Source organism: Lathyrus oleraceus, chromosome 7, assembly GCF_024323335.1.
Source record: "Lathyrus oleraceus cultivar Zhongwan6 chromosome 7, CAAS_Psat_ZW6_1.0, whole genome shotgun sequence".
In the NCBI taxonomy this organism is placed as follows: domain Eukaryota; kingdom Viridiplantae; phylum Streptophyta; class Magnoliopsida; order Fabales; family Fabaceae; genus Lathyrus; species Lathyrus oleraceus.
Window position 1 is genome coordinate 189,895,069 of NC_066585.1, and position 26,838 is coordinate 189,921,906.

A 26,838-nucleotide genomic window follows, 5' to 3' on the forward strand; every position below is an offset into this window, starting at 1 on the left:
AAAGATTTTGCTCAACCATCTAATGAAGAACCTAGTTCTAGTATAGTAAACCTAACCATCCCAGCTAATAATTTTGAACTTAAACCATCCCTGTTGCAACTAGTGCAACATACACAATTCGAGGGTCTCGCTACTGAGAACCCAAACCAACATTTAAAAATATTTCTTCAATTAGCAGACACTTTTAAAACCAATGGAGCTTCTCCTGAGGCAATACATTTAAGATTATTTCCTTTCTCCCTCAGAGATAAAGCCCTATCATGGTTAGATTCCCTTCCACCCAATTCCATTACGACTTGGGATAACCTTAGAAGAGTTTTTCTTGCTAGATATTTTCCCCCGAGTAAAACCGCCGTTCTTCGAAACCATATAACTAGATTTACCCAAAACCAAGAAGAATCGTTGTTCGAAGCTTGGGAGAGATACAAGGAGTTGTTACGAGCATGCCCACATCATGGTTTAGAAATTTGGTTAATCATTCAAACCTTCTATAATGGATTTCATTATAACACAAAGATGACCATCGACGCTGCCGCAGGCAGTGCTCTGATGAACAAACCTTACCCTGAAGCTAGTGCCCTCATCGAAGATATGGCTCAAAACCATCAATCATGGGGAGTCGAACGAGCGACGGTTGAGAAGAAGGAAGCCCAAGGAGGAGTGCATGAACTAAGCTCTATAGACATGATGCATGCTAAAATGGACGCATTAGCCCTTAGGGTCGAGCATATGTACATAAACCCGAATACTGTAGCAGCAGTTTCGTTGGATTGTGAGATATGTGGAACCAAAGGACACCAATCTGCAGAATGCAGTCTATTAAACGAAACCCACTCTGAGCAAGTGAACTACACCCAAGGGAACCCATACTCGAATACATATAACCCTGGATGGAGGAATCACCCGAACTTCTCCTATAAAAACAATAACCCTATCCAAAATAATACACCTCTGAGACCTAGTTATCAAGCCCCAAGATCAAATCAACCTATGCAACCTGTACCACCAAAGCCGAGTCTTGAGAAAATTATGGAAAATTTTATTACCGCTCAAACCCAACAAAACAAGGAGTTCATGAACCAAAACATTCATGTTAACGAATTGCTTACTCAGTTAGGAACCAAGGTTGACCAAATAGTTACTCATACCAAGATGCTTGAAACCCAGATCTCCCAGGTAGCTTTAAACCAAGCCCCTCAGACTACACCTGGAGGATAATTCCCTAGACAACCTCAACAAAATCCGAGAGGACAAGCCAATTCCATTACCCTACGAAGTGGGAACGCTTATGATGAGCCACCAAACCCTAAATTGAGTGAACCCGAAACTTCTAAGGAATGTACCAAACCCACGGACGAAGTAAAGGAACCAGAGGAATCTGAAAACCAGGAAGGTCGAGAAAATGGAGAAGAACCTAAAGATAAAACTTACGTACCACCCCCGTCATATAAACCACCCATACCATATCCGCAAAGACTCAAACAAACCCAGATCAATAAACAGTATCAAAAATTTATTAAAGTTATAGAAAAACTTCATGTAGAAATCCCTTTCATAGAAGCCATCACCCAAATACCTTCTTATGCAAAGTTTCTCAAAGACATCCTTACCAACAAACGTAGACTTGACGATCCGAAGCCTTTGGAATGTAATGCTATTTCCGAGGACAAATTAGCAAAGAAAGATAAAGATCCTGGAAATTTCTCCATTCCTTGCCTTTTGGGTAATCATGTCATCGAAAAAGCTTTTCTAGACTTAGGAGCTAGTGTGAGCCTAATGCCTTTAGCAGTTTGTGAGAGGTTAAACTTAGGAGAATTACAACCCACTAAGATGTCACTTCAGTTAGCCGATAGATCTGTTAAGTATCCGATAGGCATTTTAGAATATGTTCCTGTTAGGATATGTCAGTTATTTATCCCTACTGATTTTGTTGTCATGGACATCAAAGAGGACAATGATATACCAATCCTTCTAGGTAGAACATTCTTATCGACTCCAGGAGCCATAATAGATGTCAAGAAAGGAAAGTTGACATTTGAGGTAGGTGACGAGAAAATAGAATTTATACTTTCGAAATTTCTTATGGCACCTGTGATGGGAGACTCGTGTTATGCCTTAGATATCATTGATGAATGTGTTAGAGAATTAGAACAAAAAGAAATTATAAAAACAATTAAGTTACCATCAACTCTCATAAGGGAAGATGATGACTTCAAAAAACCCTACATCGATGATAACCTTTATGAATGTTTATCCCTTACCCCAGATCCTATGCCATGCCCTAAGAAACCAACCTTAGAACTTAAGGAACTGCCTAAGAACCTGAGATATGAGTTCCTCGATGAAAAGATGAACCGTCCAGTTATAGTCAGTGCTACCTTGAGCCAAGAGGAAACGAACCAACTTTTAGATGTTTTACGAAGATATCCCTCAGCCTTAGGATATAATATCTCTGACCTGAAAGGTATAAGTCCATCTGTATGCATGCATCGGATTTCGCTAGAAGAAGATTCAAAACCCTCCAGGGAACATCAGAGAAGAATAAACCCTATAATGAGTGATGTTGTTAAAAAGGAAGTTCTTAAGTTACTTGAGGCAGGTATAATCTACCAGATCTCGGATAGTAAGTGGGTGAGCCCTATGCATGTAGTACCTAAAAAGGGAGGCATCACAGTCGTGCAAAACGATAAAGGCGAACATGTAGCAAAATGTTTAGAAGGAGGATGGCGGATGTGTATAGATTATAGAAAATTAAATAAAGCAACTAGGAAGGACCATTTCCCTTTACCATTTATAGACCAAATGTTGGAGCGTCTAGCCAGACACTCTTACTTCTGTTATCTAGATGGATACTCTGGATTCTTCCAAATACCTATCCACCCCGAAGATCAAGAAAAAACTACCTTTACATGCCCTTATGGAACTTTTGCCTACAGACGAATGCCATTCGGCCTCTGTAATGCCCCAGCTACTTTCCAACGCTGCATGATGTCAATCTTTGCAGATTATCTAGATGGTATCATGGAAGTGTTTATGGATAATTTCTCGGTTTGCGGATTTGATTTCCACAATTGTCTTGCTAACCTTAAGAAAATCCTGGAGAGATGCGTGGAGGTGAACCTTGTGCTAAACTGGGAAAAGTGTCATTTCATGGTAACCGAAGGAATAGTTTTAGGACATATAGTTTCAGAAAAAGGTATAGAGGTAGATAAAGCTAAAATAGAAGTTATAGAAAACCTAAAACCACCAAAAACCATCAGAGAAGTCCGAAGCTTTCTTGGACACGCTGGATTCTACCGACGTTTCATTAAGGACTTCTCCAAAATAACCAAACCTCTAACTGGACTTTTAATGAAAGATGATGAATTCATTTTCGATGAAAAATGTAATGACGCATTTAATCTTTTAAAGCAAGCGTTAGTATCGGCACCCATTATGAAACCACCTGATTGGTCAGAACCTTTTGAGATAATGTGCGATGCTAGTGATTATGCAGTTGGAGTCGTTCTAGGACAAAGGAAAGATAAAAAATTACATGCCATTTATTATGCCAGTAGAACCCTAGATGCTGCCCAACTTAACTATGCAACAACTGAAAAAGAATTACTCGCTGTAGTTTTCGCTATAGACAAATTTAGATCTTATCTAGTAGGAGCAAAAATTATAGTTTACACCGATCATGCTGCCATTCGTTACCTATTAAGTAAAAAAGATGCCAAGCCCAGGTTACTCCGATGGATTTTATTACTACAAGAGTTTGATTTAGACATAAGAGATAAAAAAGGCACTGAAAATGTAGTAGATGATCACCTTTCTAGGCTAGAACATCTGAAACCTGAACTAGTACCCATAAATGATGATTTCGCCTATGATAGATTGATCGCTAGAGTAGAAACCATTGAAGATAATAACCTAGACCTTTATGAGCACCCCTAAAATTCCTTAGCAATAAGTAATGTACCCTGGTATGCAGATTTCGTTAATTACCTAGCTGCTGATATAGTACCCCCTGATCTTGACTATCACCGCAAGAAGAAATTCTTCCACGATGTGAGAAACTTCTACTGGGACAAACCGCTCCTTTTCAAAAGGGGTAAAGATGGCCTTTTTCGCCGTTGCGTTCCAGAAGAAGAGGTAAATAGTATTATCGAGCATTGTCATTCTGCACCCTATGGTGGACATGCGAGCACCTCTAAGACATACGCCAAGATTCTTCAAACTGGCCTATTCTGGCCTACCATGTGGCGTGATGTCTATGCTTGCATTGTCAAATGTGATAGATGCCAACGCACTGGAAACATTTCAAGGTGTGATGAAATGCCTCTAAGAAACATTCAGGAAGTAGAACTCTTTGACGTATGGGGTATAGATTTCATGGGACCTTTCCCATCATCCTTAGGGAACAGGTATATCTTAGTAGCTGTGGACTATGTGTCTAAGTGGATTGAAGCTATAGTTGCACCCACAAACGACACTAGGGTAGTAATCAAACTATTTAAAAACTATATATTCCCTAGATTTGGAACACCACGTTTAGTCATAAGTGATGGAGGATCACACTTTATATCGAGAATATTTGACAAACTTTTAAGAAAATATGGAGTTAGGCATAGAGTAGCAACACCATACCATCCACAAACTAGTGGCTAAGTAGAAGTATCTAATAAGGAGATAAAACAAATCCTAGAGAAAACCGTTTCTATTTCTAGGAGAGACTGGTCTCAGAAGCTTCAAGAAGCATTATGGGCCTATAGAACCGCTTTCAAAACCCTTATAGGAACTACTCCTTATCAACTAGTTTATGGAAAATCCTGTCACTTACCATTCGAATTAGAGCATAAGGCCAATTGGGCCATTAAGACTTTGAATTTAGACTACCTAGCCACTGGAGAAAAGCGTACCCAAGACATTCATAAACTAGAAGAACTTAGGCAATCTGCCTACGAGAATGCAAAAATATATAAAGAGAGGACAAAAGCCTATCACGACAAAAGAATAGTAAAGAAAAACTTCAATATAGGCGATCCTGTTCTCCTTTTCAACTCTAGGTTACGACTCTTCCCTGGAAAGCTACGTTCAATATGGACTGGTCCTTTTGAAGTATCCAAGATTTTGAGATCCGGAGCCGTGGAAATCAAGAACGAAACCTGTAGTCCATTCATTGTAAATGGACAAAGACTGAAGCTCTACGAAGGAGGAGACATTCCAGCATACTACTCAAGCCACACCCTGATTGATCCACTAATTCCTACTACTATAGGTGTATAGATTCTAATCATCAAGCTAATGACGTTAAACAAGCGCTGCGTGGGAGGCAACCCATGGTTTTTCTTTTATTTTAATTTTTCGCATTTATTTTTATTTTTATTTTATTTTATCATATTTTGCATTGAGACTAAAATTTGAATGATTTGCACTTTCAGGATCACTTTCTTAACCTTTACAGGATGCAGGATTTCGATGACATGCACGTGGCCTATAGAGATAATGCTCAGAGAGAGCGCTACATCGCTCTGTATCAGCGCCCTATGGCACCCACACGTTATCCTGATCGCACTGTATGGAGGCACTAGGTATCGAGCCGAGTATCCGATTCCTTAGCCACCAGCTTCACTGGGACGAGTTTGCTGATGACTTGAGTAACACCTACAGGAACCTGACATTGGAGTTCCTGAGTTCATTCGACTATGACCCATACTCTGGGCCAGATGGGTATGCTGCTTTCAGGCTCTTTGGAGTTGAGTACTCTTTCAGCCAAAAAGAGTTCGGCGACCTGTTGGGTTTCCAAACCACTCCTGATGCTATCCCGGAGACACCCATGGGATATTTTTTGGGTAAGGAGGTGGAGAAGTTTTAGAGTGATATATCGGGTGGCGGATGCCAAGATCCATCTTTGCAGTTGTCTCATGTTATACATAACCCTGCCTTCAGATACTTTCAGATGATATTAGCACATTCCTTCCTGGGAAGACTAGATGCAGAGACACTACTGAGTGAAGAGGAGATCTTCCTATTATTTTGTGCATCCCAGTCTCGCCCAGTAGCATGTGGGAACTTTTTATTATAAAGTCTCAGCGGTATCTCCAGATCTACCGAAGGAGTTATCCATGTGGGCGGGATCATCACGCAGATTACTGTCGCTTTAGGTCTGTCTCGAAAGTTGTTACATCTTCGGACCTACTGTGGGTACACTACCATGGACATCGACTTCTGTTTGACCAGAGGGTTGATGAGGAGAGCCTCTTTCCACCCATGTCAGTTCCGATTGCTAGTCGACAGCGAGGCTATTCATTATTTCATACTGCCAGATCCTATGATGACCAGTGTACATGATCCAGTGAATTGGAGTTATGCTCTGGAGAGCCAGGGAGAGACCGTCGAGGAGCCAAGATCACCACCCATTGCTGAATACACGCCTACACCACCATCTCCTAGTATCACTATTTTCTCTAATAATCTTTCATTGCAGACCCCCGACATCCGCACTCAGATTGCTGAGTGTCGTAGAGAGATCGCAGAGCTTAGACAGGAGGTGGCTGACCTCACTTTACAGATGGGAGTGTCTGATCTCACCCATGCTACTGAAGCCGACTACCTATATCAGGAGATCGCAGAGCTCAGGCAGGAAGTAGCCATGCTCCGTGGATCCACTCAGGAAGACGACATCCCTACTATATGATCTCACCATTTCATCTTATTTTATCTCTTTTTTATATTTCTCGTATTTACATAACTCATTTTATATTATCGCATTTGGAATATTATATAAACTACGTCTATACATTGATATTTCTACTTTTATCTATATATGTCTTATGTTTGTTTTATTTGCATTTTTTTATTTTAGTTGTTTATTTATTTATTAGTCTAATATTTAAATTTTTGTTTCATTTTTATTTTTATTTTTACTTTTATAAAATTATGCAAGCCAAGGATACTAGGAAATCCCAAGACAAATTCTATTCGGACCCCTCAAAGCCAAAATACAAGAGAAGCCCACACCAAAGGACCAAAATCCGGCCCAACCAGATTTTGCCTTGTGGCGCCCGCCATAGACCCTGTGGCGCCCGCCACAGCGTCTGTAAAAGGTCGGGGCAGAACCCCTTTCTTCACCATTTTTACACCTTACAACCTTCCAAACCCATTTTTTCACCTTGGAAAAACATCCTTGAACCCACAAAAAGGTCATACTTTTCTAACCACCACACCACACAAATCATTTTTCCGATTTCCATTTTCATTTTCATCCGTCGGATTTCGTAAAAATCAAACCTTTTCACAAACCACTTCATCTTCTTCATCATTTTTCAAGAGCTTTCAAATGGAGTTTAACGGATTCATTCTTCGAGGAGGGAAGGAGGCTATATACTTATGGTTCATGGTGTAGCCATCCCATCTGTTGTTTTACCGTGCACTAGACGTACAAATGTACAAGATGAAAGGAATTGGACCTACGCTTTAGATGCTCCACCTGTCTTGGGTCCTCTTCCTCCTAACATTCCTGATGAGGTGGGACATGACACTGATGATGAATATGATCGGAGAGAGAGATCTCCCGTACCCCATGTGTCCCCCCATCATCCTTCACCACCACACACCACACCATCTTCTTCTTCTGCATGTACCACTCCTGGCTTCTATATTACAGAGGAGATGTGGCGTGACCACATGGCTAGAGAGCAAAGGCGTGACGACCTACTCTCTACCATCCAGCAACAATTGGCGGATAACATGAACTTCATGCGAGAGTCGCAGCGGAGGACAGACAGGTCTTATGACACTGTTCTACAATCCCCGCAGACAATCACAGATACACAAGCCCGTCAACAACACTACCACCAAAGACACATGACACTCATTGAAGCCACTCAAGGTTCCATTATGGGTAACCTTCGAGAGGTGAGGACCGCTCAGGATACCCTACACGCGAGGATGGATCAGAGAGATCATCGTCATTCCCGATCCCGTCGTCCACCTCAGGATGGTGAGGGCACTAGTGGTCAGCAATAGGTTGTCAGGTAACTCTTCCCTTATCCTATTTCGAAACATTGGGGACAATGTTCGATCTAAGTGTGGGAGGAGACTCTATCGTCTTTTCTTTATTGTTTTCTCGTTTTTCCTTTATCGTTTTTCCTTTTCATGCAGTGATAGTTTGTTTATTTTTATTTCCTTTTAGTTGTTTATTTTGCTTTTTAGTATAATGCATGAGTCTGACGAGTCACCAAATATAGTAGATCTTTAGTACAATCCTACCTCCCCACACCTTTAGCCCTACCGAATTTTTTTTTTGCAAAAGAAAATAGTGTTATTCTGAAAGTTTTCAGGTTTTAAGGACATGTTTTGAGTAAGGATGCGGTGACTTGGGAGAACTTTGCGAAACATCAGTATCTATTTTAGCACCATAAACTTCGTAAATATAGGAACCACTCCCGAAACCCCATATACCATGGCCTTAATCATCATTTCCGTATAAGTCCTCAGTAGTGTATCTCAGCAGTCAACTCCGGCCTACGCATCCTCTACGTAGGGGACCGATGCAAATAAGTGAATGATCCAAAAAAACAAAAAAATAAAAGAAAGCAAAAAGGCAACTCCGGTATAGGTGACCCTCACAAAGTCATTTAAACCAAAGAATTTTTGTAAAAAATTGCTACAAAAAGAAAAAGAAAAAGAAAAAAAGAAAAACTTACCCACTGTTGGTTGGTCCAGAGGTATCTGGCACTGAACTCGGTAGGGCGGATTACGATCCGATCCCCCACAACTACAGTTGGGTCCCATAAAAGGGTTTACACATATTTATGTGCCAGAAACCCCATGCTCAGATCATAATCACTAACAGGCAACTCTACTATGAAGCATGTACGGATAACGGGCTTAATGTGATTGCGCCTGAATGAAAAGGACACAAAAAGAGATGAAGAGGCAGGCCTAGGTATTGTGGGATAATATGGGTTGGTTAATATAGGAATGAAGTTTATGTACGTATTTGCGGATTAGTGTCATCATGATACCCTTAGTTCACTCAGATAGTACCTATCACTGTATCCCGACTTGAACTTAGAATTTTTACCTGAAGCACTCGTTCACACGAATTTTCTTTTATGAGCTTTTCAATGTTTTGCTTTAGGACAAGCAAAGGTTTAAGTGTGGGAGATTTTGATAACACTGAAATTTACCGTATTTTCGACTCTGATTTCACATGCATTCTAGTTGTTTTATTGTTATTTTGTTGTGTTATTGCTATGTTTTCCTTTGTTTTCAGGTTTTTACTTTAATCGGAGCCCCGATCGAGAAAAGGAGTGAAAAAGAGCTAAAAACCCTAAAATTCAGCATTTTGCACTTATGGCCTACCCCATGGTTGGCGCCACAGACCCTGCCATGACGTGTCCACGCTCAACTTCCCTCAACTACCACGTTCACCACTACTCCCACTAAGGCGCCTCAAAATGGCCTTGTGGCGGGCGCCATGGCCTTGTGGCGGGCGCCACAAGAGGAAAAGTTTTCCCTTCCATTTTCAAGTTGAAGGGCATCCTTGTCATTTCCATCTTTTTACTTGCTTATAAATAGAAACTCAAAATCACTTTTACAATCATCCAAACTTAGAGCAGACGAAGATCCAAACTTAGAGCAGAGGCAAACTCAGAGCAACTTTGTTTCACTAAGGCATATATTCAGTATTTTAAAGTGGTAATCGCTTCGCATTGGAGTGTTACCACAATTGTGTAATCAAGTCTGTGATAGAGTCTGTAATCGAGTTTGGAGCTCTTTGGAAGGAAGTTAATCCTGCCGCCATTTTCATTTCCTCTTTGCAATTTACTCAACCCTCCGATTGGAGCAGGTTTTTATTACTTGTCTTTATCTTATTTATTTTCCGCACTCGCTTTACTTTATTTATTTTATCGCACTCGCTTTAAATTGTTTATTTCCTCGCACTCGCTTTAAATTATTTATTTCCTCGCACTCGCTTTACTTTTGTTTATTTCCTCGCACTCGCTTTACTTTTGTTTATTTCCTCGCACTCGCTTTACTTTTATTTATTTCCTCGCACTCGCTTTACTTTTATTTACTTTCCGCACTCGCACTACTTTTATTTAAATTAATGCACTTTTACTTTACCATGTCTAACTAAATTTATAAGGTTAGAATGTAAGGATCGTAATTGAACCGATAATCCGTACAATTGTTAGTAGGATCACTGAAGGGCTATTTTAACTTTCAATTTAAGTTTTCCCGCACTTCAATTCCGTTGGATAAGATCGAAAGCCGTCCAACGTCTATCTAAACTTAATTGTTTTTAACTATTTCAAAAACAGCGAAAGCGCTTTGTTTAGTTCATTAGGAGTTTTTAACTTAAGAAGAAAAGAGATTTTAAAACTATTTTCGGACGCGTTTATAAGTTTAGAGTCTGGTTCGTGAGAACCTCTTTTGGTTAAGAAATCCAGGTTATAATACTTTTCAACTTAGTCAAGATACTATATTTCTTAAAAATAGGTTTACTACTCTAACGCAATGCACGCCTTTTTATAAGTGACAATAAGAGGGTTTGATTAGGGAGTACAACTCGGTTCTGAATATGCGAAAGCGATAGTTCCTGTTAAATTAGTTCTTTTCAAAGTAGGAAACACTGCCCATAAGCAGCTCTATTAGCAAGTACTTGGATTATCAATTGATTACATGAATTACATTCGACCCTGTCTTTATTAATTAATCTTTATTCAACACTTTATTTTTCATTGCACACTCCAAAAACACCTATTTTGATTGCCTTTGATAAACACCATAACAATAGATAAAGATAGATTGACACTTGGTCTCTGTGGATTCGACAATCTTTTATATTACTCTGACGCGTTCGTATACTTGCGAAAAGCATGCATCAACAAGAAATTAGTAAGGCATGTTGAAGGCGTAATTAATGAAAGCGCCTTATGGATTTAAGAATTATACCTCACCAAGGGATGTTTGAAAAAAAGGTTGAGTCCAAGATAAGCAAGAGCTGGGAAAACCACAAGTTACCAGAAGATGAAATCGACGAAAGAAGCAAGTTGGGTTGAAATCCGTTTTATCGACTAAACCAGAGATTGGGACTTAAGAAGTTCTTGATTGCATCAGATACATAGGGGATGCTATCGACATAAATACCTGAGCGGGATAAGTTTGAAGTTCAAAATGACTAGCAGTTACAAGGAGAACAAGCGCCAAAGATATGGAGAAGTTTTTAGATCATGTAGCACGACGCCTGTCTACAGACAGTTATTTTTTAGTAGTTTTGCCTGTAGACAGTCTCTTTAGTTTATTATAAATGGGGGATCCCACAGAGGACTCTGGGGTGTTCACTTTGTACCAAAATCACTTGTAAAAAACTTCACATTCCCAACGCAAGGAAGCAAGAGTTTTCAAGAGTGCTAATGTACGTGAATCACCACATTTACTTCAATGCAATTTCCTTATTTTTCAATTGTTCCCATTGAACACTTTGTTTTAATTTTGTTTACGTTTAAATTGTCCTTTTAGTTGTCGTCTACACCATCGACACTAATGCTATTACGATAATAGAATTCACCAAAAGCACGTTCGTTGTGTATGTCTTTTGAATGTTATAGTGTTGTCGGTCACGAGTCACCCATAGTCTATAGCATCATCATTTTGTGTGGAAAAATCTTTGCTTGTTCAATATTTTATCAGAAGCCGTTTCTCACAAAGTTAATAGTCTGTCGAATTGAACGAGTTACCTAGTTATATTAGCAAATGTCTTAGGATCAACTGGTCGATCCTGCAAGTAACCCTTAGTTTTAGGCTTAGGGAGGACCATCGATTGTTTACCAATTTCCATAGTAAACAGGTGGCAAGATCCTTCGTTTCCTGTAGGTCAAACCCACTTCCCCTGGGGAGCGTTGGATGTTGGAACATAGGTGTTGGGCTTGTTCCTCTAATGAGTTGAGAACTATTATCTCTTTTGGGGAGCTCTCGTTCTGTCAAATTAGAACTGAGGTTTGTTGTTATTCTATTTTCCTTTCTACTGTGTCTTTTGAACATTCTCTACCTCCTTAGAAAACTTTTAATCAAAGATTGAACTGCATCTTGGGCAGAGCATCACCTCCGACTCCTTAGCCTTATAGAGATGAAGGAAGTCGACCATACCTTCCTTAGTTTTGGGGTAGACAGACTGCATCTGGTTTTTACTGCTTTTGACAACCTCCTTTTCAGCCTCCATGTTGAAATCTCCAGTAATTTCGATCATGTTGATCTCCACAGGTTTGACATAGTAGGCTTCCCATACCTACAACGGATCAAAATCTATCTTCATAGGTGCCTTACTCTTGCCAACAAACTTCATTCTTCCATGATTCATAGCATTTTGGACAGGATCCCTGAAAATAAAACATTGTGAAGTTGTATGCACACAAAAATTGTGATATCTTCATAAACCTCTTTTCTTTATTTGTTCTAATGGTGGCACTTATGCACCCTAAGGCACTAAAATTTGACCATCCGCAACCAACAGATCAAAGATCTCATCACATTTGGTCAAATCTAATGTATAGGTTTTCTTGGGGAACTTGCCACTCTTTTCAGGCTCAATAGGGTTCTTTCCATTTGACGGTGTAAGAAGTTTACACACATATGAGGTTCCTGGCATCAACTCGGCCAAATCGACCTCATTCTCTTCGACATGATTATATTCAACATCTGAAGCTTGGTCATCGTCATCCATGTCTACATAAGCCACTATTTATTTTTTGTTTTTGTTCACTTTGGCCTTCTCAGCCTTCAACCGTTCGACCTGTCAAACTCTGTCTTCCAGTTGGGTCATATCTCTAAGATATTGTGTATCCAAATTCTTTCTTATGGAATAATATAAGTCCCTAGCCTCCATCTCGACTAGTTTGTGTTTGGGAACTTGGGTAAAGAACCTTGCTTTCAAAAGTCGGAACCTATTTAGGTAATTTACAATCGATTCAACGAACTTTCACTTCACACTTAACAATTCTTTCAGGTTGATTTTAGATTATCCCATATAGAGTTTCTCATGGAACAATCTTTCTAAACAAGTCCAGTCATTTATGAAATGAGTAGGGAGCACTCTAAACCATGTAAATGCATTTTTTTGTAAGAGAGCTAGGGAAATATGTCATCCTTAAAATCTCATTATTCACTATGTCCCTCGCTTCAGTCAAATATCGAGCGATATGTTCGATTATAGATTTGTTAGTATCACCGACAAATATGGTGAATTTAGGGACTTTCTAACCCCTTGGGAGTTCCGAATGTAATACGTACTCTGGTAATGGTGATGTATAATTTAGCCTATGCAGACATAGGTTCGTACAATTTTGTGCCATTATTCTTTCGACTATGGATGCAAGATTATTCTCTCCTAATAAGTTATCTTGTCGGACTCCTTGGACCACTTGGTCGACGTCATGGTTTCGATTAACCACTAATACTGGTGGGATATTAACTTCTCTAGGCCTCTCTTGTTCGACCACATGGGGCACAAATTATTGGCTCTGATTAACCGTGTTTTCTTCAAGGGGTATTCCCTCGTTTTGAATCGGCCTAACCACCTCGGGTTGTACAATTGGTCGAACTTACACCTGAGGGGCGCCATAGAAATCGGCAGTTTGAGTCACTTTGTTTTGCCAATTGTTGATAACTATGATTCTTATTTTGAATCAACGGGTTAAATATAGTACCCATTTATAGGGTAAGTAAGTTAACCATATCATGGTTACTTTCGTCCATCTATTGTCTCATTGCCATCACATAGTTCGTAGTGAAAGCCGGCATCGCTTGGGAACCGAATCCCATCCCCTATTGGGGTTGCATGTTTCGAATAAGGTTACCTGTAGCCGATCCTGATGCCAATAATAGAGAATATGCATTCGCTGCATTGTCAGCAAATGTCGAAGCATTCATATTTAAGTCTGGCATCAATGATGTTGGCGTGACAAAAGGTTGTTCCCGACTAGGCATGTGCATTGTGAATTTGGTGGAAAAAGGCTTGAAGTCACTTGCCATTGTCGGCCTAGGAGTCACAGGGAGGCTCTATGTTATTGATGGGGAGAATACCACCCATTCTTGCACGGTCGACGACATGGCCTTCGTGTTGGATATGAAGGGATTTACTTCAGTCGAATTTGCAGCGACCTTCCCCCGTGTTATTGGGTGGTTCTTCTCCATTGTTATTATTTCTAGGATTTTACATTCTTCTAACGTATCTCCTTGTTGGTCTTCTAACGTCTTTTTTGGTTATCCTACCACTTCTCAATCTCATGCACACTCACAAATTTGAGAAGTTTTACAAATGAAGAACTTATGCAAATTTTAAAGAAAAAGTAAATTTTTGCACAAACTGTCCCATTGGGTGTGCCAATTTATTTACTGTGGATTTTAGTAAACAAGAACAAGTTTGATTTCACTTAAGGGATTAAACTCGAAAATATCCTAGGACATATTGTTTAAAAATTACGAGTTTGAAACATGTTGACATTTAAAGTCGAAAGTGAAAGATTTCAAAATAAACTTTAGAAAAACGATAAGTGACTTGAAAGTAAATAAATTAATTCTTAAAATGGAACATACATATATTCCCGGAACACTCTTTTCTCTCTAACACTTGGATACTTCGAGCTTTAAGAATTTGTATACAATTGCGGACCCCTAAAACTACAATTGAACGCTACTTATATACTAGTCCTAACATAACCGTCTGCAACGGCCGACTAAGCAAATTATGCCATGTCTTCGTCTCCATGTAATATTCGTTCTCAACAGGCTTCCACGTGTTCTAGAATAATTTTCTGATCTTATCATTTGCCCCGTCCAACCGCGTGGAATGACAACATGTATATTTTCACTAACTCCAAAAAACTAATAAATCCTTGGTCTCTAATTGCTCGGAAGTTCGACCAAAGTTAGCAACATCATCCGACGAAAATCAATTTGTCAAAAACCTCATGCTTGATTTCATGGTCGAATGACCATTTTGACCTAAGAAGAAACCGAATCATCAAAATCTTCAAAATTTTCAAATTCTTACAATCAAGATTGGTGTCGAAAATTCAAGATAACAATGGGTATTGCACGTTTTAAGCCTTTTTTTTTACATTTATATAAAAAAGTATATTTTAATGTAAATTTTTATATATCAAAGACAAAATTCTAATGTACCCGACGACAATGGTAGGAAAACAAATTAAAATTAAATATGTCACTTAGATGTTTAAATATGATTTATAATTAATGTTATTGATTGAAAATTTTCATTATTATTTAATTGAGTTTTTTTTTTGGAAAGGAATAAATTTTATTATTAAATCCAAAAATAAAACAACCAAGGCGATCTAATAAGATCCAACCAACCAATATACATTACAAACTCAAAGACTAATTAAAGCATCATTAATCTACTAACATGATGTCTATGTTTAGGTTTTAACCAAATCCTATACACAATCTTGTCTATGATGTTAGGACCTATGGTGCTACTACTCTTGATATTACTAAAACAATGTGCATTCCTAAGCTTCCAAATCTCATAAACAATTTCATCAAAAGCACATTTGAGGATGTTATCTCTCCAACCTTTCCCATTGCTATTATCAATGATCCACTTTAGCTCTTCATTCCAACCATTAGAATTATGATTAATCTGCAACCACTTCAGAACATATATCCAAATCTCTTTCAAAATTGGGCAAGAGAATAAAAGATGTTGAATGGTTTCCTGATTCGTGCAAAAACAACAACACTCATTGTCCAACAAACCAAAACGATATAATCTATCCTTTGTGGCTAGCATGTCTTGTCAGGCCATCCATAGAATGAAGAACTCTCTTGGTCTAACAATGTTGACATAGAGCGACTTTATCCATATTACCACTTGATGTTGTTCCTTGATTACTGATACATTTTCTTGGTTTTATATTTAGCATGTTGCAACATAGTATCCCAAATCTGTAATTGGTTGACCAAATATCTTTGTTAAACGATAGCCTTTAGAATCCAAGAACAAGAGTTTCTAATAGGTACAACCATGATATCCATCATCTTTATGCAGTAGCAATGAATTCACTTGATACACAAACTATCAGATTTACCACTTAAATTCCATATAAGCTTAACCAGAGTAGCTTTGTTACAATCCTCTAAAGAAACAATGTTAAGCCCACATTGATTCTTGGAAGAGCAAACGTTATGCCAGGCTATAGGTAACTTCATGGTGATTTTCTCACTACCAAACCAAAGGATCTACAAATTGATTTAACATGTTTGATCACTTTCGTGGGAAGTGGTATACACTGCATCTAGTAGTTGGTGATTGCAAACACCACACTTTTAATCAATTGGGATCTACCAGCAAAACTAAGGAGTCTAGAACTCCAATGCTTAATTCAACAACAATTTTTATCCACTAAAATCAGACATTGACCAACTCATAATTTTTTGATAGTAAGAGGAATACCTAAATATCTGAAGGGAAGAGTGTCGCATCTCGGGAAAACACGCATACAAAAACAGAGTCGCCACCAATATTATTTATCCCAAGAGAGGGAAAGGAAATACCGAGTAAACCTAAAAAAGGATGAATCTAATGGTCTCGCAACCAAGAGATGGGTAAGGGAGTTGATTACACAAGGGGAAGGTATTAGCACCCCTCACATCTATAGTACTCTACATGATCCATTCTTGTTGTTCTAATCAAAGGGTGTGTCAAGTCTAAAGCTAGGTTGCGAAGGGAATGCATGAACATGAATTATTAACAGGGAAAAAGAAAAGATTTTTATTATTGCGCTCGCTTAGATTTTGCAATCCAATGCCTAAGTATCAAAAAGAACCAGAGAATCATAGTTTTTCTCAAAAACTTTGGTGTGTTGGTGTTTTTTATGGGTAACAAACATTATTGAAAATTTTCATAAGAAAAGTCAAGTGGCAAAAGGAGTTTTGATTGGTTGAATGTTTTTGTTGAAAGAATACATCAGATGGTCCCTCAGAAGGTGGAGGTATCTTGTATTTCTCTCTTAATTGTGAAAGAGTTTCAATATTATTAGAGTGTTTTGAATTAGATTAAGAAAAAGGTTTTAGCTTTAGAATGGATGCAAAAGAGAAAGAGAAGGTAAATCTCAATCCTACTTGTTGTCATGCAATGTGGACTTAAAGTTAGGATCAAGGGAACTTCTACCTAATGTTGTCATGCATGAATACCAAACCTAGGGTCTACTTTAGTTCAATCTTGACCAAGAAAGAACTAAAGAATCCTATGCGAAGAATGCAATCAAACACTTAAACAAGAAAATGATAGCAAGTAAACATCACATGAATCATATAATTAGGTAAACACCTAGGTAAGTAACAAACCAAGGTCATAAATAACACAAAGAGAACTTAAACAAGTAGCATTCATGTCATCAAGGAAAAGTAAGAGAAGGGGATGATAATTAAACAATCACACATCAAATGAGAAGCAAACACTTACTCACACATAGACACTTAAACAAGTTACCTAAAACAATGCCTACTTAAACAAGCAAGCATCAAAGATGAAGAAACACGCAAATAGGTGAATACCTAAGCAAGAAACAAGGTAGATGGAAAGATGGTAATTGAAAAATCACCCATCAAAACATAAAGAGAAAGAGTCAAGGCAAACAAGAGATGAACAACTTTTAACTTAAGAACTATCCTACTTGAACAAGTAAAGAGGAAAAACACACAAACAAAGATTAACCAACCAAATGAACATGTTATCAAACATTCATGGGGAAGCAACTTATCATCAAAGTAAGCATTTAGACATGTTAATCAAATCCCTAAGGGTCATGCACAAGAGGTTTTGGCATTAGAAAGCCCAAAGAAAGCAAACACTTAAACAAGCTAGCATACAAGGCTATAAATGTTGAGTGCTTAACTTAGCATGGGATGAGAAGGTGAATGGAGGTGAAGAAGATGAGTTTACACACAAGTCAGCAACTAAGGCACAATAAACTCATTATCATCAATCAATAATGTTTGGAAAAGAAATGTCACAAACATGCACAAAGGCAATGTCACAAACAACCCTAATTGGAAACTAGTTCTCTAATCTAGGTCTCAACAAGCAAAGATAAAAGAGAAGGGACATGGTGAATAAAGAAAAGACAAACATGAACAAGATAATAAACTTAAACATGTCTCTATGGCATATCGAAAATTCAAACAAGAATTGAGTTCAACGCATAAGCATTCAAGTAAGCAAACATTCATTCAAGTCAACAAGAAAAGTCAACAGTTCTTAGCAAAGAAGGATGGGCACAAGGCAATTAGACAAGAGAAGGAAATTGGACAAGAGAAATCAATAGATTAAACATGGAATTCACACATGAGAGACCTATAATTTTCACAAAGGTATCATGTCAAATCATACTCACTTTAATCTAGGTGTCTAATAATACCCAAAAAGATTGGCTCAAGAACAAGTTCAACATGGCATCAATCATCAAGCATTACAATCTATCATTGATCATACAAGTTAAGCATCAAGAACAAATTAAAAAATGACCCAAAATGAAAGATTAAGTCATCAAAATAACACCCAAATGTTCTACATACATGTGCCTAAGTGTGTACAAAAATTGGGGTTAAAAGTAAAAGGGAAGCATCAAGAATCAAACCCTAAATCAAAAGCTAGGCCAAACTAAACACATTTTATGATATAATTAAAATAAAATATTAAAACAATTAGAAAAGTAAAATAAAATATATATAAAATTAAATAACACCCTAAAATATATTCATGAATTTTTGGTAAAATTTTGGAGCATTGGAAATATTAAAATAAAACCAGAATAGAAAAATAAAACAAAAGAAATAAAAATAAGGTTAAAGGAATAATGGGGGTGCATGAGTAAAATAAGAAATAACTGGAACCAAGCGAAACACGCAGATGGGCCCAAAGCAGGGGGTGGGAAAAGCTAAGGTTCAAGGCCCAAGACCCAAACCAATTAATCATAATTAAAAAGGGCGTGACATTTTAAATAAAACAAAATAATCACATGACTCGGTGTCAATCGGTCACACCCACTTAAGTCAGAAACGACAAAAATACGAGCCAACCAATCAAAACACGCCACGCATCGTCTTCAACCTCGCTCCAAAACCAAACACGACATAAACCCTAATCCCATGCAATCTCATACAGCAACTTCACATCCCTATAACTTCATCCACAGTCCATGAAATTAAATGAAATCAAAAGCAAAAATGTAGATCTCATAGAGTAGAACATAACCATGTCAAGCAACTCTAAAAAATATGGATCAATCATGGAGAAAGTTAGCACGGAATTCAAGCAAAACACACTATTTTCAAAAAGTTTCAGCACCTCAAACATCCAGCATTCAAGCAACCAAGCAGAACTATCATGTTAAACCAATTATATACAATATATGCAAGCTATTCATGGCATGTGTGGATCCAGAATGATGAATATGAAGAGAGGATAAGCTTACCTAGTGGAGAAGGTCCACTGCCTCTTGTGGTTGTTTGAGCTTCATAAACCCTACCAACAATGCTTTGTGGTCTTCAATTGAGAGGAAGGGAGCATGAGAAATGAAGAGGGAAGAGCTTCCAATGGAGAAAAATGCTTGCAAGCTTCAAATGTGCAGATCCGGTTTCTCTCTCCTCAATGGCGTGTTCTTGTGAAATTAGGTCACGAGGGACTTATATAGAGGATGCAGAGTGAGGTAAAGTATTGTCCAAGGTTGGAATTCTGTTGAGGGGCATGTTTGGAAGTTTATGTGCAAAATGAAAATGAGGCGGTAAGCTGCATTTTGTGTTGTTTTAAAGGCATGCTTGGTGTGTTTTGGAATAACAAGAATGGGGTGGAAAACATTATTGTAGGCTGGCACGTGAGAGAGAACAGAATTAGCATGTTGCACCCTTGAAACATTCCTCCCTTCTTTGCCAAATATGGGGACATGAGTGTGCATGGAAATTGATTTGTTTAGGCCATTTGAGGAAAGATCATAATGGTATGTGTGATGGAAATGTAGCATGCTTGGTAATTTAGAGCAAAAAATATGCAAAACTTGGTTAATGCATGTTTTCACCTCAAGCTTAAACATTACCATGCAACCTATTTGGCACAAATACAACTTGATGTGTGCTCAACCAAAACTCACAAACTTGATACTAATGGAAAGATGGAGGATCAAGGAACACTTTTCATGTTGAAAGCAAATTTAAATTAGGCCTCTAGCACTCCTTAAAATTTCCATGAACTTGCTTTAAAATTCTGACTTGAAACACTTAGAAAATTTTCGAAGTGCTGAGCTCTTAATGACTTTGAAACACCAATCTTCCAATGATCATAACTTGAACCATGAAGCTCCAAATGCTATAAACCTGGTATCTACTTAAAGCTTGAAGAAAAGAGAACAACTTTCATGTTAAGGCCCATTTGATTTAAAACCTTGGTCATAAGAAAAATTGTCCATGAAGACAACTGATCATTAACATAAAACATGTCAAAAATAGTAAGTTCTTGAAAACCCTAATTCCCAAATTAGGAAAATTTTGGCAAATCTCTTGATTCTCTTGATTCTTGTGATTCCACTTGGACAAATCTAAACCATTGGCCATATTTTACTTATGAGACCCAAGTTTGACCTTAAAAAGTCAAGAGTTGACTTTTTGGTTGCACACTTGACTTTTGTTATACACAATCAATCCCTCTTCCCTCTTGATCAATTGAACTTCTTCTGATTAAATCCAATGACCAATAATTCACACATGAATGCTTTGAGACATATATAGGATCATGGGAACAACTTTTGCTCAAAAAGTCAGTCACAAACTGACTTTGACCAAAACCCTAGTTGATAGCCAAATGACAGGAGAATGATGATCATCTTCAAATCCCTTGCCAATCTCAATCATCTGAGGACAAAATAAGCATGTTGAAACTTCTTAGGGCACATGGTACCCTTGTGGTTTGAGTGATCCATGAGATATGGGACATCTCCTCCCAGTGACTTGAATATCTGTCCTTCTTCTTTCTTGATTGACATAAGCTAAAAGGACAAGATACCTTGATCCTGTAACCATAGAACCAATGATATGCACGAGTATGTATGATAAAGATACATAAGACAATTAGGGTTGAACAAAAGAGGGTAATTTTTTTGGTACAACAAAGAGGACCTTTTGTAAAAGCAGTCATACTCTAGATTTCTTGCTTTGTGCTATCTTCCACATTCCCAAAATATGCTTTACACTTGCTGGGGTTAACTGACAGCCTTGTGGAGCTTGAGAATTTCTAGAAAGCTTGCATAACCAACTCAATTCAGATATATGAACTCCTCTAGCAAAGAGAAAAAAATCATCAGCAAAACTCAAATTTATCAAGTTAAGCTTCTCACATTTGGAATGGAAATTGAAATTGGAATTATACTTAAGTCTCCATAAAACCCTGTGCATATACCCATCACAATCACAAAAAGCAAAGAAGATAGAAGATCCCTTTGCCTTAGACCTATTTTAGTCTTCATAATACTAGTATGCTCACCATTCACCTTATATTTATATGACGGTGTGATTATAGTTATCACTATCCACCTGATGAATTTAGAACGAAAGCTCAACTCCTTTAAAATGGTTTTCAAAGCACTCAATTCAACTATATCATATGCTTTTTTAAGATCCATCTGTAACATACATCTGGGAGGATTCCTTTCAGTGATAAAACCCTTTATCAATTCATATGCTAAAAGGATATGATTTTGAATATGCTGGCCATGAACGAAAGCTGCTTGGCTCTAATTAATGATGCTTCTAAGAATTTTGCTAAGTCTAGTAGTCATGATTTTATAGATGATCTTGTATATGGTTGTGTAGCAAGAAATTGGCATATAATCATTCATCATATTGACATTGGTTGACCAAGGGATGAGGGTTAATATAGCGTTGTTAATTGCACTATACATCATCTTTTCCTCAAAGAACTCCGGAACTGCATTGATTACATCTTTTTTTAGTGATGTCCCAAGTAGCTTTAAAGAACTTTGCTCCATAACCATCTATATCTTTTAGAGCTTTGGCTACTTCCACTTCAATAACAAGAGCAATAATTGAGTGATTTGATTAAGTGACAATTGATTTCCTTGTTTCATAACAACAATGTTAATGCCTATCAAACTGGTTGCTACAGATCCCACAAGCTTACCATATAAATTTAAAATCTCTGTTTCAAACTCTTCAAGCTTACCATAAATCAAACAATGTTGATGCTATATTTGATTGAGCTTTTAGTAATTTTCATTTGAGAATATTCAATAATAAAATTATTATTTTATTTTATTTTATGTTATTTTATATTTTTCTTACTTTCATTCATTATAAAGTGCAATAAATTTGTTTTTTTCCTTTCTCTTTTTTGTCATATAATCAATTTTGTTATTGGTAAAATATTATTTTATCTTTGTGATATAAGATGGTCCAAGGTTAGGGTTGAAAATGAATCGAGTTGAATCGAATTCACCTCAGCTCGATTCGATTTAATAAAAATTGGTTCAGCTTAAAACTCAACACGAGTTCAAAATGATTTTTTTAAAACTCAAACTTGACTTATTTGAAGTTCACAAGCAACTCAGTTTAATTCGTTAAGTTCAACTCATTAAATTCAGCTTGTTTGCTTCACATACTAACAATCGTTATATATATAATCGGGTTAACTAATAAACCTAACAAACCGAACTATACATAGTACACGTTCAACTAATCTAATTAATGATTTAGATATCTAATCGAGTTTCAAACTATTCCTTAACTATCCTATTATAATTCTTCCCAATTAAATCCATCAAATATATCCTAAAATATTCTTTATTATTTGTTGTTTTGATAAAAACAAATATTTTTATTTATTTATAGTTTTTAAAGTTTAGTGTAACATTAATTTCTAATTGTCAATAACATCTTTAATTATTTATTATTGATAGTGAAAAAATAAATAAAATAATACAATAAAGAGATTAATTGAAATACACCGTCAGTGTAAAAGGGTTTTACACCATCGCTTAATTATAGACGTTGGATATTAAAAGAAGTTTGACTTTTATTTTAAAAATCTATAAAGTAATACAAACGGGTGATGGTGATGAACCGACGAAGTAAAACTTTTTACACTGACAGTGTATAGTAATTAATCTCTACGATAAATATTATAGAAAAAAAAATTGATATGAAAAGTAACCAAATTTATTGTGTTTCTTAAAATTTAGAAAAACGTAAGTAAAAAGGAAGGGAGGGAGGAATATTGACTATGCTTTAAAGTTGAAACAAAATTGTAGCAAAAAAAAGTTGAAACAAGTAAGTTTAAAATTGAAGAATAAAATTTAGGGATATTTTCTTCTAAATTTGGAGAATGAAAAGAATGGTACTCCTATGAACCGTGCAATATTTATGGAAACACACTCTCGATGATTTCTTCTATGTCTATCGGTAGTAATGATCGATTGATAGCACTCTTAGTTCTGTTACTGATACCAACAGTTCTTGGTTGGGGGAAAGAGGGACACTATGTGGTTTGTAAAATTACACAGGTAACCCTAACCCTACTACTCTTCACCTTTCCCCTCCCTCATACTTTGAATTCAACGTTGATTCTGAATTCAAACCCTAATTTTAGGAGTATCTTAGTGAAGATGCTCTTTTTGCAGTGAAACAACTGCTTCCAGATTCTGCTCATGGCGATCTTGCTGCACTTTGCTCTTGGCCTGATGAAATTCGCTTCCATTATCATTGGAGTAGTGCTTTGCATTATGCTGATACACCTGATTTCTTGTGTAATTATCAATACTGCAGTAAGTTTTTTTGGTCTTAATGTGTCCCTGTGCTTCACAATTTACTTCAATGTGTGCTTGCTTCTGCAGTAAAAGAATTTCATCGTGAGTGAATTTATACAGTAAAATTGATTCTGGCTAGGCTAAAAGTGAATTGAAAGTTAAGTAATTTATGTTTCGATAAATTCTTAGAAAAGTGAGTTAAATAGTAAATTTCAGTGTAAAAATCACATAAATCCCAGCTTCAAGTTTCAAGTAGAATCAATTCTTTTCGAGAGCAACCAAACATGTCAAAATCAATTCTAAGTTATGATTAGTTTGAAGTTGCTTATATTAGTTTATACCTTATGGTCACTATCAATTTCAAAATCAATCTTTCTATCATTTTATTTCTCTCTTTGTTCGACTCCACCATGTTTCTCATCAATTTCTCGCAATTATTATAGGAGATTGTCATGATTCTTATGGACGGAAGCATAGGTGTGTTACTGGAGCAATTCACAATTATACGATGCAATTAAAATTAGCTTATGCGGAAGGTTCATCTAAATTTAACTGTGAGTGTAAGCATTTACTGATTATATATTCTTAATTGTTTGTTTCATTTGAAGATAGGTTCTCGAGTTTACTTATTTTCCTCTCTCAATTATAGATAATTTGACAGAGGCACTTTTGTTCTTGTCACATTTTGTTGGGGATGTACATCAGGTTTGTTCTTCCTGGTTCCTATTAAGAAATCTAATGAACAATTGAATGAATACTTGGTTTATATATAGCCGATATAGTGGTGCCATATGTCGGGCTTTATTATGGAATTTTGGCTCTCCGCCATCAATAACACTTTTCATCAATGGCTTGCCATAGTTTGGGCTTCTAAGTTGAGAAATAAGAATTTTAAACTTCAAAACAGTGACCGGTGGGAATGGTTATGATATTATTCAGTGTGTAATATGAAAAACACAATCACATTGTTAAATTTATTTTCTCTATTGTGCTTATTTTCTGGTGTAGCCCCTACATGTTGGTTTTACCGGAGACCTAGGTGGAAACTCGATAACAGTTCGTTGGTACAGGAGGAAAACAAATCTTCATCATGTAAGTCTTACGGCTCAGATTGTATGCTACTTGATTGGGATAGTTGCATTCTGCAACCTAACTAACTTGTATGTTGAGCAATTTTCCCCTTGTTTATGGAGTGTTTCTGATTGATTGAGACCTAACTTTTTCCCTCATTTATTTGATCAAAGATTGATAGTTTCTAGCATAATTTTACCTGCAGCGAAGCTCTATAGGACTGTTGATTTTGTATATTGCTGCTTTATAATTGTGATTTTGAGAAATAAGTTAGTTGGGAAAGGGAGGATTGAGGATCTGTATATAATAAAAGGTTAAAGGAATGAATGAATTTATATTGGAATTTCAAATTTATGTGTGCATATATTTCTAAGTTTGACTATCATATTCTCACATGTTATAACCAAGGATGTGTAGCTAAAGAAGCACCTACTTTTGAAATTGATTCTTATTTACCTTGCCACTAAGCTCTTGTACACATTCTTTTTGTTTTGATCCGTTGATCACAATGCTTGCGCTACCAGTCATTGTCAATGATGTAGTAAATTGACTAAATTTAGTATGTTCTGTTTTGTTCCAGGTATGGGATAACATGATTATTGAGTCTGCTCTGAAAATGTTCTATGGCTCAGATCTTTCAACTATGATACAGGCTATTCAACGGAATATTACTGTAATTCTCCCTATATCTTTATGCATATATGCAAATGACAGGGGTATTCGTCATTGAAAAAATGATGTTTTTTCTTTTGTCGGCACACTTATATCTTTGTTTGAACTTGTAACGTGTAGCCTGTATAGATCCCAAGACCGACTATTATTTTTACTCACTTTCTGCAGGATATTTGGTCAAATGATGTATCTATTTGGGAACATTGTGCACACAACTACACAGCATGTCCAGATTGGTGAGTATTGATCTGGTTACACACTTCTTATAGTGTCTCATTATCATAACTATGTGATCTTCACTTGGAAACCATGATACGAATTTATTTTTTATCAAGCTAAATACTTTTAATAATGTGTCATTAAATGTTTGCTTGTTGTGTATTTTAGTTTTGATAGCATGAACTTCCCTTCATTTTCGATATTAGCGTATTACTAGAAATTAAAAAACTACTAACGTACAATTAATGTCAAGAAATTACATATCATGATTTTATTGGTTATGTTCAGGTATGCTTCTGAGAGCGTTAGCTTGGCATGCAAGTTTGCGTATAGGAATGCTACACCGGGAAGCACTTTAAAAGGTAATTTCCTAGTACAAAAAATGACATATCATTGTGGCTAGTAACTTTGGATTATTGCAATCAGGGTACAATTTCTTCTTCTTGATTTCATAATCCCTAAAGAATGTCTTCTCATACATTGTTATTCTATTTGATGATGTAGATGAGTACTTCCTTTCTCGACTGCCTATTGTGGAGAAAAGGCTGGCTCAAGGTGGTGTGCGACTTGCAGCTATTCTCAACCGCATTTTTACTTCCAAGACTGGAATAGCTCAAGCATGACAAATTCAGTACATATTATGATTAAAAAAAAAAAGCAAAATACATGTGGACCTGCATCAGTCTACGAATCTCGTATGGACTTGAGAAAATACATTACCACCGAATATACTATAATACAATTCTTTTCTTATCTTCAAATTTAGACACGTTACTTTTTTTAAGGGCTTTTTGAATTTTTTCTATTGAAATTATACTATAACTTTAGTTGAATTAATTTAATTTAATAATAATATAAATAAACTACTTTAATCAATGAATATTATATACATGAAAAATATTTTTGTATACAATTAAGATATATTAAAATTAATTTTGTAACAGTGTTAACAAAAAATGAGAATTATAATAATACAACAATTATATATTTTTTAAGGTTTTAAAAAAAATATTTGTACACAATTAAGAATTAATTAAAAAATAGTTTTTAA

General features: G+C 36.6%; 1 protein-coding gene and 1 non-coding gene across 3 annotated transcripts; one reads left to right on the plus strand and one right to left on the minus strand.

Moving 5' to 3' along the window:
- Positions 1-354: 354 nt before the first annotated feature.
- On the minus strand, positions 355-461 carry LOC127109878 (small nucleolar RNA R71). The gene has a single exon (XR_007797126.1). It is a non-coding gene; the product is annotated as a small nucleolar RNA R71 (small nucleolar RNA).
- A 22,840-nt stretch (positions 462-23,301) lies between these two features.
- LOC127106205 (endonuclease 4) lies at positions 23,302-26,571 on the plus strand. Of its 2 annotated transcripts, none has more exons than XM_051043500.1 (9): positions 23,302-23,582; positions 23,669-23,843; positions 24,269-24,385; positions 24,475-24,530; positions 24,834-24,917; positions 25,477-25,569; positions 25,737-25,804; positions 26,076-26,149; positions 26,292-26,571. In XM_051043500.1, exons 1-9 carry the CDS (start codon positions 23,460-23,462, stop codon positions 26,408-26,410), a joined length of 909 nt encoding a protein of 302 aa, XP_050899457.1. In that variant the 5' UTR covers positions 23,302-23,459; the 3' UTR covers positions 26,411-26,571. The 2 variants fall into 2 exon arrangements, with proteins under 2 accessions (XP_050899457.1, XP_050899458.1); XM_051043501.1 differs by having other exon boundaries at positions 24,269-24,379.
- The last annotated feature ends 267 nt before the right edge of the window (positions 26,572-26,838 follow it).